Source organism: Festucalex cinctus, chromosome 2, assembly GCF_051991245.1.
Source record: "Festucalex cinctus isolate MCC-2025b chromosome 2, RoL_Fcin_1.0, whole genome shotgun sequence".
In the NCBI taxonomy this organism is placed as follows: Eukaryota; Metazoa; Chordata; class Actinopteri; order Syngnathiformes; family Syngnathidae; genus Festucalex; species Festucalex cinctus.
Genome location: NC_135412.1, coordinates 27,355,795 through 27,375,705, shown reverse-complemented (window position 1 = coordinate 27,375,705; position 19,911 = coordinate 27,355,795). Strand labels below are relative to the sequence as shown.

General features: G+C 40.2%; 1 protein-coding gene across 2 annotated transcripts; it reads left to right on the top strand.

The window, feature by feature from the left end:
* The first annotated feature begins 623 nt into the window (after window positions 1-623).
* LOC144015054 (N-acetyltransferase 8B) lies at window positions 624-11,594 on the top strand. 2 transcript variants are annotated; one of them, XM_077515370.1, is made up of 2 exons: window positions 624-693; window positions 9,481-11,594. In XM_077515370.1, exons 1-2 carry the CDS (start codon window positions 648-650, stop codon window positions 10,218-10,220), a joined length of 786 nt encoding a protein of 261 aa, XP_077371496.1. In that variant the 5' UTR covers window positions 624-647; the 3' UTR covers window positions 10,221-11,594. The 2 variants fall into 2 exon arrangements, with proteins under 2 accessions (XP_077371496.1, XP_077371497.1); XM_077515371.1 differs by lacking the exon at window positions 624-693 and adding an exon at window positions 8,901-9,223.
* The last annotated feature ends 8,317 nt before the right edge of the window (window positions 11,595-19,911 follow it).

Below are 19,911 nucleotides of genomic sequence, written 5' to 3'. Positions count from 1 at the left end.
CGAATGTTCCTGTACACACTTCCTGGTTTGAAGTTGGAAAAGTCCGACTTCCGACCATCCTCGAATGCAGCATTTCCAGTTCCACCACCGTCCATGGGGAGGCAGTGTTGCTGCCTCCACTGAACGGGAACAAGCTGTTTCTCATTTAAAATTGGAAATAAAAAAAAAAACAGGAAACGAGCCGTTGTCTGATCCTGTATTATGTGTTTATTGTACACAAGTCGGGAAACAAAATGCGAGCTTTGTTTGTTTCACTTTAGCTTGTTTTGCTTTTCATTCGAAAGACACTCTTCTTCTACTGTTAAAATTTCTTCTTCTACTCCGCTAAAGCAGCAGCGGCCAAAGAGGTAACAATATAAGCAATGGCGGAGCCAGAGGGGGGGCCGGGGTGGCACGTGCCCCTGCTGAAATGTGATTGGACCCAGCAGACGCCAAATGATTGACATATCACGGCACCGGCGCAGTGACGTCGCACGCCTTGCCGATGCAGCCTGCCAGCATTTTTTTCAAGCAGACTCCTACTAATTGTTATGCCCCTCCTGAACAGTAGCTGGCGCTACTTACGACAAAGCATTATAATCCACCTCACTAGGAGTCTGGAGAAGGAGAATCATCTGTTTTAAGGAGCAGTCTCCTGAATACCGAGAATGCATGTTGGCGTTTGGCTATATCATGTTTGTTTGCCTGTGAGACGTGAGTGACTGTTTAAAATAACTTTTATGTTCAGATTATGGGTGTCAAAATTGTCACGTTATTATCTTGTTAACTTAAAGTGCCTTTAACGGCACTATTTTTTTTTTAACGCTCGATTAACAACCGCTCCTTATTTGGAAAGCCACTACTCAGGGAATTCTAGTCACCACGCAGTAGAAACGTCCACGTCAAAACTACCCAATAGAAAAGCACTGGAGCTAAAATACAGTGTTTAAGGGGCAGAATATAGGTGGAGGAGCCATTTGGACTGTGTCTCACCACTACCACCCGCGCCTTGCTTTGAAAGAACGCACTCGGTTAGCCGTTGCGTTCGCACCGAGCACCAAGAGGCGTCCATGGGCACTCTGAAACCCCTGTGAGAGTTAAGAGCCGAATGGACGCCGTCTTGACAGTTGGAGTGAGCACAAGCCTATTTATCTTTAAATGTGAGGCGTATTTTATTCAGCATCTCCACAAAATATCTCATCAGGGTGAAAGTGAAACTACCGATGTGTTCGCTGTAACAGTAGCGCGGCCTCAGCTGCGTCTCGCATCCGAGAACTTAACAAAATAAAAGCGTCCGACGTCATTAAAAGGAGTCACTATAACACAATTTAGCAGTAATAAATTAAATGATACTGCCTAATGTGTGGGGATTGGCGTCAAGTTGTATTTTACAATTTTAAAATGTGCAGAAACTCGCAAGTTACTTATTGTTTAAAATTACAGAGCTATTAATATGAAAAGAACACATCGGTCGTTTCTGGTTCCTATGCAGTAAAAGTTCGTCATTTTACAATGCACATCCTATTTCACTTCACAAAATAAAAGCCTAGCGCGAATGCATATATTTGTGGGGATTGTGTTGTATTTTACAGTTTTAAAAATGTGCATAATTTCACAAGTTACTTCATGTTAAAAATTAGGCAGCTCCTAATATGAAAAGAGAAATGCATTGAGCTTTCACTATTGTCTTACAAATGCAATTATACCATGTTGTAGTGAGAGAAAAATGACCAAAACAAATCAGTCACGCTTTGGTTTGGTTTTACAGTGCAGCACATATTTTATTTTTATTTATTTTTTTAAACTTTTTTTTCTTGAATTGTTATGAAATTACTCTATCAATGAATTTTTAAATTCTTTTAATTGAATTGTGATTAAATTACTCTATCAATGACTAAAAAAAAAAAAAACATATTGAAATTGTACATTTTATTGTAAATGTAGGTATAAATTGAGATATAAAATGTGCAATTAATGTGTGATTAATAGTCAGTTAATTATTGAAGTAATGCGATTAATTATGATTACAAATTTTAATCCACTGACACCTCTAGTTCAGATAGATTGTTTTGGACGGACATCAATAAGCAACGTAGTTTTGTGCAAGCTAAAAATAAGTATGTTGTTGTTGTTATGCTATACAATAGCACCCTCCAATGGTTGAAAGTTCAAACAGACACTAACTGACGTTTGCATTTCCAGGTAGAAGTGGAGGATTTATTAACATTATTATTAATTAATCACATTAATAAATTATGTGGTTGTAAATGAAGTAGTAGTTGGAGTAATAAATTTATTTTTCATAGGGTTTGTGGAAAATGAAACGACAAGGAGAGTTTGGCACTTAGACAGGATCTTTAGTCATACTGTAATACAAATTTGCATTATGTTCATATTATAATGTTATGTTGATAAAAGTACTGTAATTGCATGAATACAGTATCTGCGTGTGCGTGCAAGTTCATTCAAGTTAAACAGTGCTGAATTATTTTTTTTGTACATTTTATACATTCTTAATAAACGGCACATTATGTGCAAAAATCTCCCTGTGCTTAATATGTACTTAAATATATTTGAACTTCGATAGAGACTCCGATTGAAATAAATTTTCATGAAAACAAATTTGGCATCATCTTTGGATGAAGTATCCTTGGCCCCCCCCTGGCCCCCCTATTTATAAAAGTCTGGCTCCGCCACTGAATATAAGACTAATTATCTTTCTGAAATGACAAACGATTGTTCTTATTTTGGTTTCATTTTACTGTGTTGAGTATGTCAAAGAATGTCAAAGTGTCTTTTGCAACCTTTTTTTCCCCTTATAGCCTATTTGGACCACAGATTTTTTTTCATCATTTCCTTCGAGGTTTCACTCTTCATCTCTATCTTGTCATCAGTCTCCCCTTAGTTGGTGTTCTGATTTTATGCCGTAGAATTCAAAACACACTCGCTAGCCTCTCGAGAGGGGGTGTGTGTGCGTGTGTGTGTGTGTTAGCGTGCAATCCTCTTATTTCCGGGATGATGATTAGTTGAGCGTCGAGGTGAGCCCATGCATCACTTTTGTCTCAGCACACTCCAAAGAAGCAGGCCGATGCAGAATTGTGACAAGGGAAAATTATTCATCAAAAGAAAGTAACAAGATGTAAGTCCTTCACATCCCGAAAAAATAATAAGAAATCACGGGTGACCCCCCCTTGTTTGGTTTGATGAGCACTCACAGATAAAAGCACGCCATCAGTATTTCATTGCACATGGAGAAATGAATTCATAAAATAATGGAAGACATTTGGACTAAAAGGATATTTGTGCGGTGTTTTTGCACGACACATGCACTTTGGAGGCAAGTCAGGTTCTGTTCCAAAGTTTTTGGGGCGAGTGGGCTGGAGTTGAAGTAGTGTGGAGTGTGTTTAAATGATGCCTGGCCTGCATATGAGGAGGAATTTAATGCTTTCGACTCTTAATGCGACCACCGTGTGACAAGCATACCAAGCAGAGCAGTTGCGTGCGTATATTGGCTCGTTTCCACAGCAACTTACTCCGACTCGGACTTTGTTTCGTGACAATGACCAATCAGGACTCAAGTGCTTTTGGCTCATTTTGAAAAAAAGAAAAAGAAAAAAAGAAATTAAAATGGCTGTAAATACCCTCAAGTGGGTCATTTAAAAGTAAATTCATTTTATTGAATCACAGCCTGATTGATTTTGTCTCCATGCAGTGTAATCAACGCAGGATTTTATTTTTATTTTTTTACCTGCAAGTAGCTGTGCTCAAAGCACTCAGTACTTTTTAGATGGTGTTTTTAAATACCGTATTTTGAATTTATTTAGCTGCTCTATCTCATGGATGATTGTCTAATTGTTTTTCTTTATTGTTTACACAATGCACAATGCACATACACCAAATACGGAATTACAGTAACTCATGATACAACATTTTTATAGATTATTTATGCTACGGTGTGGGTGCGGGGAAGCAGGGAGTCAACAAAAAGATTTAATTAAACAAAACAAAAAACAAGGATCTAACAAACAAATATATATATTAAAAAAAAAGCAGCAATACAAAACATGGGGAAACTTCTAGGCAAAACGTGAGAAAATCAACAATGAATCGACGCGGACAGCAGGGAGACAAGAAACTAAATACACACACATTAATTGACAGAATTAGACACATCTGGGCAGGACACACGTGGTAGAGGATGCTGATTGGTTGATACATAAGGAATGGCAGGCAAACACAGGTGGACATGACAATGCTTGACAAGACTTGGGAAGCACACGAGGACAACAAAACAAAATGGCTGAAACTTAAAGAAACATTAGGATAAAGACAAAACCCAAACTAAACCTGAGCGTGACAAAAGTAAAATAAAAAACTAACCAAAACCCAACCCAGACCATGACAATTTATCACAATATATTTCCAACGATACTGATAGTATCAACATCCAGTGATTGTGCCATAATCAGTATAGTTGTGCTTACTAGCAGTGTTTTGCACAAAATCCTCATACCGTACTAGCTTTTGTTTCTAGGCACACAATTGCTCATTCTATTCCAACTCAAAACACTAAACAAAAACATGATGCAAACGTATTATCCCTTTACAAAGGGTGAAGAAAATGGAATATCAATGCCTTCTTAAAATAATCGCCTTCGTCATTGTTTCAGATTTTTCAGGAAACACAAAAAACTAAACTGTTTGCATCGTGAGGAGATGATTTAGGCAAAAATATATATACATGGTGTTCCAAAAGTCTTGGGCACATTTGAAGTCCCCATATCTCCTTAACTATGATGTAAGATAAAAGTTGTGCCATTTTAAAGCTAATTACATTTTTTGTGAGGCTGTTGATTTTTTAATTTCTTTTCAGACCCATTAATGGCGTTCACTCAACCAGAAAAGGCGTTTTGTGTGCTTGAATTTGCAAAAATTGAATCATGGTCTGTTGTTCAAAGTGCATTTCGCAGAAAATCTCCAGATCGCACACCATGCGGTTTCTTTTTGTGGGGATTTGTGAAAGGATTGGTTTATGTGCCCCTATTCCAAGACACGTGGATGAGCTGAAGGCACGAATAACAGAAGCTGTTGCAACCATTGACAATGCAATGCTGGGACGTGTTTGGCAAGAATTTGATGGCTTGATGTGTGTCGTGTGACCAATGGTGCTCACATTGAACATCTTTGAACATTCCATGTAAAAATTAAGATTGCAAGCTTTCTGAATTTAGCAGATGCGTTTTTATATCCTTAATAGTTTCCGAGATATTCAATGTCAAAATTTGGGACTTTTGGAACACCCAGTATAATTTTTGCAACAAAAAGAAAAAAGAAAAAAAAAAGACCAAATGCAGTGTCGACATATTTATGTACAAACACTGACCAGATCAATGTGGTTATTGGTTAACTGTAATATTTCTGTTTTTGTATCACATTTTTTGTGTCTCTTCTTTATGTCTTTATGATTGGGCTGACCACTCCAGCTTAACGGGCTGGAACTAAGATGCTGCTCATGACACTGGTCTCTCAAGTGTCTTTCCCCTTCTGCATAAGGTCACAAGAGCTCTTAAGTAATCTCATGAATTCAATATATCAAACATCATAGGATTTAAAAATAATAAAAATAAAACAAAACGTATGGTTCACTGGCTTCATGGTGTGCTTCACTGTGAATTTAGTGTATCAGTCAGTGTATCAGTGTCGTCTGCAGCCTCTCGACACAGAACCAACAATCTTGCTTTCATCAGTCCACAAAATGTTGTGCCATTTGGTCCACCAAAATCTTCTGGCAAGTAACCCCTTCATCACGTTGTTTTAACGGGGATTTCCTGCCAATGAGCGTTTTCAAGAAATGTAGTTCAATGGTTTCAAGATCTGGAATAGTTCGCAGGTTGACTCCCTGCAACTCTGATCCAGAGCAGCAAAAATGGGATTGTGAAACATACAATAATCATTGGAAGTGCTATCTATTTCTATGGGTCTCCTTTTGAAGGTAGAAGAATAGTGTTTGAAATGGCCTGTTAATAAACTTTTACCAACCGTGTATTTCAAGGTCAGTCAATTTCATTTAGAAAAGCATACAGTAGTAGAGGAAGAGCCCTTCCTGAGTGCAGGTATGAGTGTGTAACTCACACGAACATCCCTGAATTGCACCCTTGAGAGGCGCCAGCCTACGCCTTCGATGGAGGCGACGTTTCGGGATGCACCCCTGAAAGCTTCGTTGAGATTTCCTGTTTGCATCGTAACGTGTTCTCACCTTGACCTTAATATCACGATGCTATGTGGCTACATGTTACCGTGACAAATGTCACATATTTTAACATACATTTGAAGGCCCCATGATGTTTCATTTATCAGAGGAGATAAGTGGTTTCGAAAATGGATAGATGGGTCAAATTTTAAATGAGTCATACCTGCAAGATTTTGAGGCGGCATTATACAGTATCTTATCAATGTTACTGTGGATACAGTAACTCTAGACCAGCATCAAATAATCAATACTTGTATTAAATATCCATAACAAATATAAAACTGTATTGTTGGTGATTGTTTTCCCATCGCTTTATCATGATACACTACTGGCAAAAGTGACTTCTGGTAATAAGCTATGACTTCATTATATATTTTATGCTCTCTCTTTTGTCACCTTAAAATAGTTTTCATCCCTGAGCAGTGGCCATCAAATAGTCTTGATATGTGGGAGGTGGAAAACCTTCCAGCTGAGCTTAATCAGACTTCAAATTTTTGAATGCCATGTCCATCAGCTCAAATTTGTTTTTCTAGGATATGTATGATATTTACTGTGGCAAAGGAAAATAAAGGTTTATTTGATTTATTGTATTAAATTGTCAATTGTACCTCGGAATCATTGGGGCTATGTCACCAGTAACTGGAGGTCTCTTTGTAAATGTTTATAATTGTATTTGTCTATGAAAATACTAGAAGAAAACTCCACTCATGCACACAATAGACCACACTTTACACGAAACTTGCGCTGAGCATGAAAATGGACCCCTTACTGTTTGAGTGTTCCTTTCCTAATGTGGGCTGAAGCGTGCTTAGCAGCTGATGTTATCTTTGCTCGTAAAATCGAACAATTACGGCAAATAATGAGCTATAAAGGACAGGACATTGATTGTGTATGCTACGTAATTGTGTAGATTCTAAAACAACCTGCTAGCGGACGACAACGCCTTTATAAGTGTTAATATTTCTTGCCATTCACAAATCCTTCGGCAATCCCCGCCATGTTGAAATGTGAAAAGTTCTCTCAGCTCAGAAACTCGGGTATCAAAATAAATACCCAGTTCTCCAGTAAAAAATACGACATGAGAGGGTGTTCACGTGCAATTTTCTACTTGACATGTGGTATTGAACATGATTTCGTTACCACATGAAGGCAGCACGATTCCTACTTATCGGCCGGTTTCATCGTCACTTTCGGCTGGATACAAATCTTTGGCGAGTCCTCCGTGGCTGTACTGCTTTTGTCCGCCGTCGGATGCAATAATTCCTTGTGAGTCTCTTTGTTGTCACTGGGAGGCATGTCACTCAACGTGTATTTTACATATGTCATGATTAGGGGTGTGTTCAAAAAATCGATAGAGCAATATATCGGTGCGGGCCTCATTACAATACACGTATCGATACGCAGGCGTCAGAATCAATATTGCTCATTGACTTTAAATAGGTTAACGTTTGCCTTTGCAGCTTGCATTGTACCTACAAAAATAAAAACCAGCAGCGTCTTTGAAGTTAATTGCCTTCAACTAATGAGTAGTGTATGATTAGTGATTGGACACTGTGTCTTGCTAAGAACAATCAATGCAGAGGAAGAATATCAACATTTATTTACTTATAAACTTAACATGGCACTTGTGTCTTAATGTACCAATTTTCCTATATTTTGTTGAAAAAACGAAATAAAATGTTACATGAAAAAAAATGCTGTTTTTATTTCCCCAAATATTTCAAATAAGCACTTTTTAGAGCTGTAATTTTAATACTTTGATATTTTTACTCATATCGGCTCATGCCTATTAATACATTTTCCCAGTGTGTCTATGAAAACTGCTCTTTGCTCTGCAGTGCGTACACATTTAGACCAGGCATGCCGCTTGGTGGTAAACCAGTAGAGCTACCAACAAAAATGTTTTTGTCATCCAGTATAATAAACATATCCTTCATACATATAACTGTTATTATAAAATGCAATTAAATGAATGTGAAATATCGGGATACGTATCGCCTTGAAGATCAAGTATTGGGATACATATGTATCGCGATACGTATCGTATCGTGACCCCTGTATCGTGATGCGTATCGTATCGTGAGGTTTGCGGCAATACCCAGCCCTAGTCATGATGACGTGACTGTCCAAAATGGCCGATGCTGTACTTAGTGCAAAAATATTAATAAAAAGTGCAATAAAATCATAATCGCTCAACATAAATTGACAATTTTTACAGGGAAGAGTTGAAATTAACCATTTCACACAATAGCTGGTTATTTTTTTCGCAAGTCAGGTTTTCCTTTAAGTAGGGCCAAATTCTAATCTGCAGATTGAAAACCTATATATTGGTGTGTTTGACTGAAAGGAGTTTTGAGGTGTGATCGCGACCCCCAAAGTCATTGTGAGATTGCTCGAGACACGCTTGTCCTCACAGCGTTCCCACATCCATGAAGGACTTAAGCGAGTCTAAAGGCCGTTCATCTGCACAGCAAATGAGATCACATGATGATGATGAGCGAGAGGCCCTATTGCAGAAGACATGAACCCTGCCACCATGCGTGTGTCACCATTTCAACTTTGCTTTCACTATAGTGTGTGGGAGGACACGGCTGTACCTAACATTAATTCTTGGGGGGGAAAAAAGCACGAACAAACTATATTCACATCAGGCTTTAATTTAATCGGGATTTGCGCTCATCCTCCTTGACTGCAGAGTTCGTCAGCTGAGATAATTAAGTTTGGAAAGATATCCCATCATCCAAACAACACTGTGATTTATTTGATTTGAAGCGTGTCCACTCAGGCAGCCGTTTCATTTGATGATCTCAATGTGTGTTTGTGTTTGGAGGGAGGTGTAAGAGGGATTTGTTGGGAGTAATTTACATCCCCTCTGTGATTGGCTGATTAGCCGTAGCTTAAGTTTGGGGGCATGCACAGCATTGAGAAGTTCATAGTGCGCGGAAAACGTAGGAGAAGGCAAAAAAAGAGTCGTCATGGCCCAGAAAAACAACCGTAAGTTATGATGAATCTTCTTGAGTTTGTTGATTGTGGAATTCTGTGAGGTGTTTTTGGTCTTGTTATTCTCACCACAAGATCCTCTAGTAAACATTGTGATCCGGATTTGAGTTTTCACATGTATATATTTGCTCTTTGGAGCCATTCATAGTAGAACTAGAGTGCCGTTCTCAGGTTACATATTAGAAAATCCATCAGGAATGTTTCACGTCGATTATCCTCGCTGAGCTCTTGTCCTTGCTTCCCTCCTCCAGTCCAGCTCACCATCAGGGAATACCGACCCTCCGATCACCGTGTGGTCATGGAGTTATTTTGTGACAGCGTCCGGGAGAACATATACCCGGCCTTCTTCAAGTCCATGAGCCACCCGGACCACGTGGGTGTGGCACTCAGCATCTCCATGGCTGGATACGTGCTGGGGGGCAGCTCCTACTTCCAGGCGCTACTTTTCGGCACGGCCTGGGCGGGGCTCATCTACTTCTGCTGCCACGAGATCTACGAGGGCTACATGCTGAGGAGGATCAGCACGGACATGGCTGACATCCAAGCCAACTACCTGGAGAAGCCGAATAACGGCTTCTGGGTGGCGGAGACGGGAGACAGAGAACTTCCCAGGGTGGTCGGCATGGTGGCGGTGATGGGGCGAAGGGAAACGGAGGAAGATGGACATCGTGATAACTTGAACGGCGGCGTGGGGACAAGCTCGTCGGCCGACGGGAGCGGCGATAGCGGCGAGATGACCCACTTGGTTGTGGCGTTCCCGTGGCGTCGCCGGAAACTGGGCTCCCAGCTGACCCAGCGGGCATTGGACTTCTGCAAAGAGCGAGGCCTGGCTCGCCTTGTGCTGGATGTCAGCTCTCCACAGACGGGGGCCGTCTCGCTGCTCCGAAAGGCCGGCTTTGTTCAGACGTTGTCGCACGACAACACACACTCCAATTGTTGGCTCTCCAAACTGGCCAGAATCAGTGTGATGCGCATGGAGAAATTCCTCTGAAAGACTTTGAGACTACGTCACACCTGGACTGCGCAGTACATTATTCCGCTTACATGATGCAAAATACCTTGACTTTGTACTTCCTCAAGTAGTGGTCTCCACTCGATTAGATCCCGTGCCAACTTAGTTACCAAATAACTTGACCACTTGCCCCCAAATAGATGCCTCCTTTTGTCTTGTCAGGAAAAATATCAGCCGTTGTAATCACATTTAGTGAGTAGTAGACGTCAAACTCTGTCTTCAAAGTTCCCGCTTTCATAATATTTCTCAAATTTTGTGGTGCTGAAAATAGTATTTCTCTGTCTTTATCTTATCTGGATTGGACTCGAACTTATCTTGGACTCGATAAAGGTGAACTTGATGACAGGTCACAGGTCAATTGAGGTGTAAGTAAACATGTCTTCAGTAACAGTTGTAAAATCATTACAGAGTTACTCCCAATTCATTGATTTCCATGTGCAACAATTAGGGATGTAATGATATCCAAACATCACAATACAATATCACGATATTGTGGGGAGGTTGGCGATATAAAAAAGGTCACAATATTGTAAAAACAAAAACAAAAACACAATATCGTGCTTTTGGACATTACAGCAATGCATATAAACAACATAACACTTAATATTGAGGCACTTACTTGCGAATGCACGCACATATTGAGTTCCTCCAAGAAAATTACGTTCCCCTTCATCTGACCTTTAGCATGGATTTTAAACATAGGAGCGCCAAACTGCGGAGAATACATCTTGCACCGCTCTCGCTGATAACCGCCGGGGTTCGGACCAATCACAGAGCCACATTGTGTTTGGGGGCGGGATATGCAACTGTGACGAAACCAGGAAGCCAGCGCCGATGCCGGACCGAACAAACAAACCTAACATGGACGAATGGAAGCTGCAATTAATTCTGTTCTTGCAAAATTACTCACCGTTTCCTTGTTGAATGTTGAATAGCGAGAGGCGCTTTGTGCATTTCTAGCTGGTAAGATGTTCGTGCTTTTCCCCCCTTCTGGCAAGAACGAAGACGAAAGACGAACACATCGTCCAATCAGCTCGAATTATTGTACAGAATGTCCCGCCTTTTCCCGACGAAATTACTGTGGAGAGGTACCAGATGGATATGTAATGTCCATCTATTTGGCCATTGCCAGGTTACAATGTAAATCAACCTGACTTTTTTTCAAAAGATGTGCTGCTTTTAATGTCATGACATGACGACGACTATATATTGTGGCTGTTTTAATATCGCAATATCACGATATTGCTGTTATTGTTACATCCCTGCCAACAATGCCAGAGAAGACAGTGTAATGCTCCTCTCTACTGATTACTGGATAATAAATGGCACCAGTGTCATGGTCTATTGATTGTTCTTGGGGCCTCTCAAATATGTGAGAAAAGAGAAGTTCAGTCATTTGGAGGTGGGGGAGAACTTTGTGTTAAGCTTCTTTCCAGGGAGAAGTGGAATCCGTCTACCTCAGAGGAATTAATGCCAGCCGTCTTCTAAGACCTCACAACTCTTTGCTTAAAATACCAATGAAAAATGCAATAGTGTCAGGACATTGGGAGGTTTAAAATTCTTTGGAGCTGAGAGAGTGCGGCATACAAAGAGGATAAAGAATGGAGTATAACGCTGTGCATTCGGGTCAGCGTACGCGGCGAAAATACTGAGATTAGAACTAATGGCAAACAAAAGAATAACAGAGGAGAGTTTCCATTCATGTGATTGGGAGTGGGCAAGGGCAATACCATGCACATTTTTATTTTATACATTTTATAGAAGTGGTCCACTGATAGTGTAGTGGTTCACTTTCGGTGATGATGCCCCTAATTTTCTTTACAATATTTTCTATGGATCCCTTCCAGTCTAAAAACGGTATTCTGATTCACATTACTTTTATGGAACAAGAATTAAGCCACAAACTCCACCGGTTTTCATCCTTTTCAGGGGGCAGCCATTTTGCCACTTGCTGCCCACTGAAAATGTCATCATCAATCACGCATCAACTGTTGGTCATGACGTTTGGCAGCTGAGCCGTGATTGGTCGTTATCTGAGCCCTGAGCAACTGTGATGTCATTTTCAGTTGATTTCAGGTGGTAAAACGGCTGCCCTGAGATGTATAAAATCTAATAAAATAAAATAAAATAATAATAAATAATAATAAAATAAAATGTGTTTAGTCTAGTGGAGTCCATAGAACATATTGTAAAGGAACATTTTTGGGTTGAATTCCCCTTTGAGAATGTAAATGGTTGCCTGCTTCATATGTTCCTTGTGATTGACTGATAACCAGTCCAGGGTGAAGGCTGCTATTCTCCCGAAATCAAACAGAATCAGCAGTCTAGAAAATTGATGGATAAAACTGATTGATTTTGTGTATTGTGATTGTTTAACTCTGTACTCCAAGTGTTTGGCTTGAAACTCAAAATGGAGCAGAAATCTCCATTGTGCTTATTTATGTATTTATTTATTTATTTATTTATTTATTTATTTATTTATTTATTTCGTTTTACATTCGCCCATTGGAAAGTATGAGGAAAACCATTTGGCGGGATACATTATATTCATCGAGCACATCTGATCAGTTTTAAGTTGTAAAAACACCATTCACCACTAGTTGGCAGACATCACTTAGTAGGGCTTCCATCCATCCATCCATCCATCCATTTTCTTGCCCGCTTATTCCTCACAAGGGTCACGGGGGGTGCTGGCACCTATCTCAGCTGGCTCTGGGCAGTAGGCGGGGGACACCCTGGACTGGTTGCCAGCCAATCGCAGGGCACACAGAGACGAACAACCATCCACAGTCACAAGCACACCTAGGGACAATTCGGAGCACCCAATTAACCTGCCATGCATGTCTTTGGAATAAGGGAGGAGACCGGAGTACCCGGAGAAGACCCACGCAGGCACGGGGAGAACATGCAAACTCCACCCAGGAAGGCCGGAGCCTGGACTCGAACTGGAGTCCTCAGAACTGGGAGGCGACGTGCTAACCATTCAGCCACCGTGCCGCCTAGGAGGGCTTCCATCTATTGAATTTCCATTGGTGAAGAAGAAGAATTGTACCTGTACATATATATTATATATATGTTGTCAACCATGATTGAATTTGTGGCATTTTAGATTCACTCTAGTTTAAGAAGACTCAACATGGAGAAAAGGAAGGATTCAACTACTTTCAGGGTTTCATGTTAACAGCATGCTATTTAAATTTAACGTCATAGTTAATTAAGAGACACATTCAACAAACTATGGGTAACATAAGCACACAAACAATAATGATTAACAACCTTATGACAGAAAAACTTGCTTCAATGTATCCTGGGAACCGAAGAGTGGCTGACAAGTACAAAAGCACGATCAACAGTGATTTTATTTTTCTTTCTTCACAAGATCCGTCAATGACAGAACGGCCATATAATGACGAATGACGGAAACATTGATGGACACTGATTGGCTTGAAGACGACGGAAGGGCGTTGCGACTGTTGACGATTGACGGACGCCCACAATTCATTGACGTGCCCACCTCAGCAAATTCATAGAGGTTTTTTCTTTCCACATTTTAAAATTCACATTCCAGAAGCGACGTTGATAATGCAATGTTAAACAAACAAAAAACAAAAAAAGTCTAAACAGAGTTCTCTGTCTTAAACACAAAATGTATCTTTCCGACAGAATATGGCACCATCTAATGCTTTGTCTTGGGCAAAGTCACCAGTAACTCTATATGAAATATCATAGAGCAAAGAGCAAATGCACTGAGTCAGTGTGAAGCATTGAAGGCACGATGTCTGCTGGTGGGTCTCCACAGTGGGACATCTTTGATTTTTTACAGCCCCAGCTGTTTTTGTTTGTAGGCCTACTCACCTCTGGTTTTTGTTGTCTTTATTCATTAGAAAACTGCAGGTACTTACTGTTGCCATGCTACCGACTGAATATTTTTACTATTTTGTCCATGCCTTTGCTTGTGCAAATTATGCACGGGATTTGACTTGCATTTGTGAAGGCTTTGCAAATATTTCAATAGGTTGACACGAGAGGAACCAACCAACGACATGCTGATGGTGATCAACTTTTTGGGAATGAACAAGCATGTTGGCAGCTACTGCAAGCATCCCATGCTCTCCTTCCTGCGGGAATGGAATGAGTTGGGTTTTTAATTATCCAACTATGATTTCCAAATGAGTTTTTTTGTTGTCTGTGTGTGTGTGTCAAAACTAATAATAACTGGAGACGGTGACGGGCCTAGGGAGGGTCCAACATGCTGGTAAAGAAACAGACTGTTCTCTCTTCAAAGCCCTCCGAGATTACGAACCTCAACTGTGCAGGATAAGACGCTAATAAAAACAATGGTGAGATAATGAAACAACAGAGTGGCATCTTTAGAATTAATGTTGACAGTTTGAGCAGAATCATTCTCCATCTTTTGAATGTCAGACCAAGTGAAGAGTCGTCTTCAAGGAATTCACCTTGCTTCTGTTTAACCTAAATTCCAAATACAGTACATATTTAAAATAGCAATAAAGCAGGTGGTGTCCTATGAGGGTGGCAAGTGTCAGAGTAGACTGGCAGGGCTGATGTTGCATTCAGGGCAGCTAGAAAAGTGCCCCACCAAATACAACTGATGATTGTGTTTTTCTTTCTTTGCAATACCTCAAACATTGAACAAAATGGGCTCTATTTTCATCTAGTCTAGCACTGTCCAGCTGTGTGCACAAGTGGAGTTCTGTTTCTTTTAGTATTTTCGTAAACGGGCAAACGGTTAGAATTGGGCGTTTGCCGCACTGTGGGAAGGAACGCAGCCGACTCACAACCAATCGAAGCGGCTCTCCTCATTCATCCATTTCAATTCAATGCAGACAGACGTGCACGGACTACAAGGTGGAAGGACTCGCAGGAGTACATGCAGGAGATCGTCATTTGCCAGGTACGTTTACAATAAAAGGAACTGCAAGAAGATCTCTGCTTGCGGATGGTGTCAAGACCATGGAACCAATACACAACGTAAGTCCATCCATCCATTTTCTTGACCGTTTTTTCCTCACAAGGGTCGTGGGGGGTGCTGGCTCCTATCTTAGCTGGCTCTGGGCAGTAGGCGGGGGACACCCTGGACTGATTGCCAGCCAATCGGAGGGCACACAGAGACAAACAACCTTCCGCACTCACGAGCACACCTAGGGACAATTCGGAGCGCCCAATTAACCTGCCATGCATGTCTTTGGAATGTGGGAGGAGACCGGAGTACCCGGAGAAGACCCACACGGGCACGGGGAGAACATGCTAACTCCACCCAAGAAGGACGGAGCCTGGACTCGAACCCGAGTCCTCAGAACTGGGAGGCGGACGTGCTAACCACTCGACCACCGTGCCGCCCCACAACGTAAGTGTTTTTTTTATATTACATTCATCCATTTTCTAATTCCTCAACAAGAGGTGGGGTACACCCTGAACTGGATGCTGGTCACTTGGAGGTTTTAGAAACAGGGACACGTCGATTTTGACAGACAAAACTTCAGAGTATAATTTCTACTAAAAAATGGCTGTGATCAAACAATGTTTTCAATTATTAATAATAAGACATATCAACAAAATGGCTGTGATCAAACAATGTTTTCAATTATTAATAATAAGACATATCAACAAAATCATACAAAAAAACTGATTTAAAGCCTTTTTTATTTAATCTAAATTGGACATCTAGAGGGAGGAACAAGAGAATAAAGCTATTTTAGAATGATGATAGTTTAAATATCATAATATTTATGATTCACTTTTACCACAGCAACAGTAACATCTGGTCTCAGTAGAATGATTTACAAAACAAGTGCATGTTTCTGTATTTTATATGTATAAAATACATATAAAATTCCATGTGACGAATAATTCTCCAGTTCTGGAATGACCCATAATTTTTTTGTGCGACTTGAATTTAATCTGACAGAATGTGATAGTGACACACAGCACACAATAACAGCATCAGTGTCTTGTAATGAGGAAGCCGATGATCAAAAGATTTTGACAGACCAGAAGATGCAAAAAGTGGAACATATCCGCTCATCCGCTTTGTTATTCCTGTTGAGTCGGCTCAAAGTTTCCCTCTTGTTGCCTGCTTGTAAACATGACTCAGCAACTCCCCTCGCCTCATCCTCACATTCACGCTGAGAGACCAAAACCACCCTCAGTCATATGACCTGTTTGGGGTTGGTTGTTGTTTTGATTCAATCACTCTATGAATGGTATGAGAAGAGAGAAGACCACCAGCATGGCCAAAAAATACTTTGTCTGAAAATCTTAAATCAACATCAAATTGTGTCATAATCAAGCTGAAGTAATAACAATGAACAATTTTCTTAAAAGGGACGTCTACTAAAAAAAAAAAAAAAATCCTTGACAATAATATGTTCTATGCAGCCCCACTAGTCTAAATGTGGTGTTCTGGTTAATATTGTGTTTTATGTTTATGTAATATGAGTTAAACAGTAAAATCCAGTTTTTTATCAGTATCAGAAGGCGGCCATTTTGCCACTTGCTGTCCAGTGAAAATGACATCACCTTTGCTCAGGTGTCACAGCTCATCTTCAGAAAACAGGTGAGCTGTGATTGGTTGGTGTCTGAGCCCTGAGCAACTATGATGTCATCTTCAGTCGACAGCAAGTGGCAAAATGGCCGCCCCCCTGAGATGGATAAAAACAGCTAGATTTTGTTCCATAACTCATATTCCACAAATGTAATATTAATCAGAATGCAATGTTTAGACTTGTGAGGTCACATATAACATATTATTGTCAAGAAATCTACAAGGTTGACTTCTCCTTTAAATTGCCTTGGCCCTATTTGCTTTCTTGCTTTCTCATCCAATCACAAGTCAGGACTCAGCACATGCACATGCACAGCCCAACCGTTAATAGAAGTTTTAACACAATACATAACTGCACGGTCATTCCAGTATTTTATCCGCTTTCAAATCCATCCTACAGGCTGGATTTAATCACCAAACCGTATGTTTGACACACCTGGTGTAGCATGTGATCTTTTTTTTTCTAATTTCAACAGCATTGCTATGGACAGGGAATGTTTTGTTGTTTTTTTTTAACCTGGGGTGAATGGAATTTCAATATGTGTGGACACCCACAAACAACTTACAAAGTTTGATAAACTAACATTTTTGTGAAGGAGAGATCCTTTCCTTTGACTGAGAATAAATTTCCTTCTGATGAAAAGGTTGTTTTTCTACAGTGAAATCCAAATACATATATATATATATATATATATATATATATTACAGCTCAGTGTTGTTGACTTTCTTCGAGTGTCATCATTGCAATGTGTTGATTCCCTTGCCCCCCATTCCCTAGCAAAATTGGCCGTGGAAAATGTGTTTTCATCTATGGTGGACCCTTACGTTCATGGGCGATAGGGACCGCCCCAGCCCATGAATAGCCAAAATCCGCATATAATGATGAAAAAATAACTAAATAACTCACCGAGCTAACCTAGCCTCTAATTTGCAAGAAATGGTAATGTTCAGTCAGTTGAATATCTCTTTGTTTTAGTATCATTTCAAGGCCTTACAACTTTCTTGACTCTATCACAAGATTTCAAACACTTCTTTGTGTGCTAATCATGAGTCACGCGCTGCCTCTGACCTCACGCCGCCATCTAACGAGCGCAAGTTCAAGTGGCGTTCAGCAAGCCGGTCACGTGGAGGAGCTGCTGCTGGCGCAAGGCAACACAATGACCGCTTTGACACTATCCAAACACATATTGAAAGATTTTGCCAAGGGAGGTCGTCCAACAGTCGCGAGTGTTGGCTCATTCTTAATGGATATTGTTGAAGGTCTTGTTCCAGACAAAGATGTGACTAAGGAATTCATTTTCACTTTTATAGAAAGTTGCATCCAGTCCATCCAATCAATGTGACACAACTGTAGACAAGCAAGTGCACTGATGGCACCATCCAAATGAGTTAACAGTTTAGCCTTGCTCTATTAAGTACAACTGGTTGTGTAAAATAAAATAAAATAAAAGAATCTGATAAAAGTAGAAGTGTTGATTCAACTCCTGTATTCACTGTTCAAAAGTAAAAGGTGCATTTTCTGAAATGTACTTAAAGCTGCACATTGTAACAATTTACGCCAAATATAGTTTTGCAAAAGCATTTTTAATTTGACCATTTATGAACATGAAGAAGGCAACATTCATTTTTCAGCCACATTTCTGTGTTCAGTAGTTTTAAGTATATCCATCCATCCATCCATCCATCCATCCATCCATCCATCCATCCATCCATCCATCCATCGATACGTTAAAAAAAAATCTTACTGTCGTTTGGCACAAAGAAAATAACTTCTCTTCACACGAAATGCTTTCTATTTTATTAACTTACTGTATATAGTGCTTGTACTGAGTTAAAAACAACAAAACGCTAATTTAGCTCATGATAACAACTACAATTGAAAAAAAAAGTAAATTCAGTTGCCAGAGAAATAACTGCTGAAATGAAATACAAGTAGCCTATCACTAGATAAATCTATTTAAATACAATAAAAATCTATTTGTATTCGTAAAGTATTTATTTTATCTAACCTTTATTTTTCCAGGTTGGCCCAACCGTGAAGCTCTTTTTCAGGCGAGACATGGACAGGCAGCATCAAAAACACAAAATTACAGACATACAAAGAGCGACAAAGTACAATTTAATTTACAAAGCACAATATTATGGGTTCAGCCATAGTCATGGCTAAGAATAAATTGTTCAAACAGCCAAGCTAAAACATCAACATTCAATTTAGATTGAAAAAAAAAAAAACATTTAAAAATGAAGGACATCAGTTCTTGAGCTCTGCGATTGGCTGGCGACCGGGTGTACTCCGCCTACTGCCCTAAGCCAGCTGAGATAGGCTCCAGCACCCCCCGCGACCCTTGTGAGGAATCAGCGGTCAAGAAAATGGATGGATGGATGGATGGACGGACAGTTCTTGAGCTTGAAAGACGTTTTGCAGGAGATTCCAGGCTGAAGGTGCAAAGTAACCAAAAGCCTTTCTGCCATTTTCTTTCTGTGCATTTGGAACAGAGAGCATAAAGAGGTCCCGATAATGCAATAAATACTGCCGGGTCCTTCTCTGCCTGATAAAAAGACAAAGATAGCGGGGGCAGCAGACCAAGATTTGCCTTACAAATAACGGTGTACAATTGAGCGAGCCTGCAGGTCGCCAACGCAGGCCATCCAACCTGAGAGTACAACTCACAATGGTGAGACAGAGATTTACAATTATGCTTTCATCCACTGTCTCTGTTTAGTTTCTAATATGTGATTGAGTGATGCTTTTTTTTCATTCAGCCTTTCTGGTAGTCGTTTTCTGGGAGCGAGAGTCATGTTCATTGTCTCTTGAAGTCTCTGAGGTGCATTTGCATTGGACCACCCTCCTCCCCTCGCTTATAACAACCATCCTTTACTGGAGACAAAACTCATTTAATTCTGGCTGGTCAGATGACTTCACTATTTCACATTTTGAGTCGATATGAGTCAAACTGATGTTCATTTTATATTCCAGAAAATCGGGATGTTTACCTTGGATGAAGAACATTTTCAGTGTCCAAAGTCACTGACAATGCATTGAAAGGTTTATTACAAAAGTTACATTAATAGAATACCCTAATGACCAAGTGATACCAAAATTAC

Coding starts and splice junctions, on each gene's coding strand:
- LOC144015054 (XM_077515370.1), top strand. CDS start 648: ATGCATGTTGGCGTTTGGCTATATCATGTTTGTTTGCCTGTGAGAC. Junction 694..9,480: donor TGTTTGTTTGCCTGTGAGAC/GTGAGTGACTGT, acceptor TCCCTCCTCCAG/TCCAGCTCACCATCAGGGAA.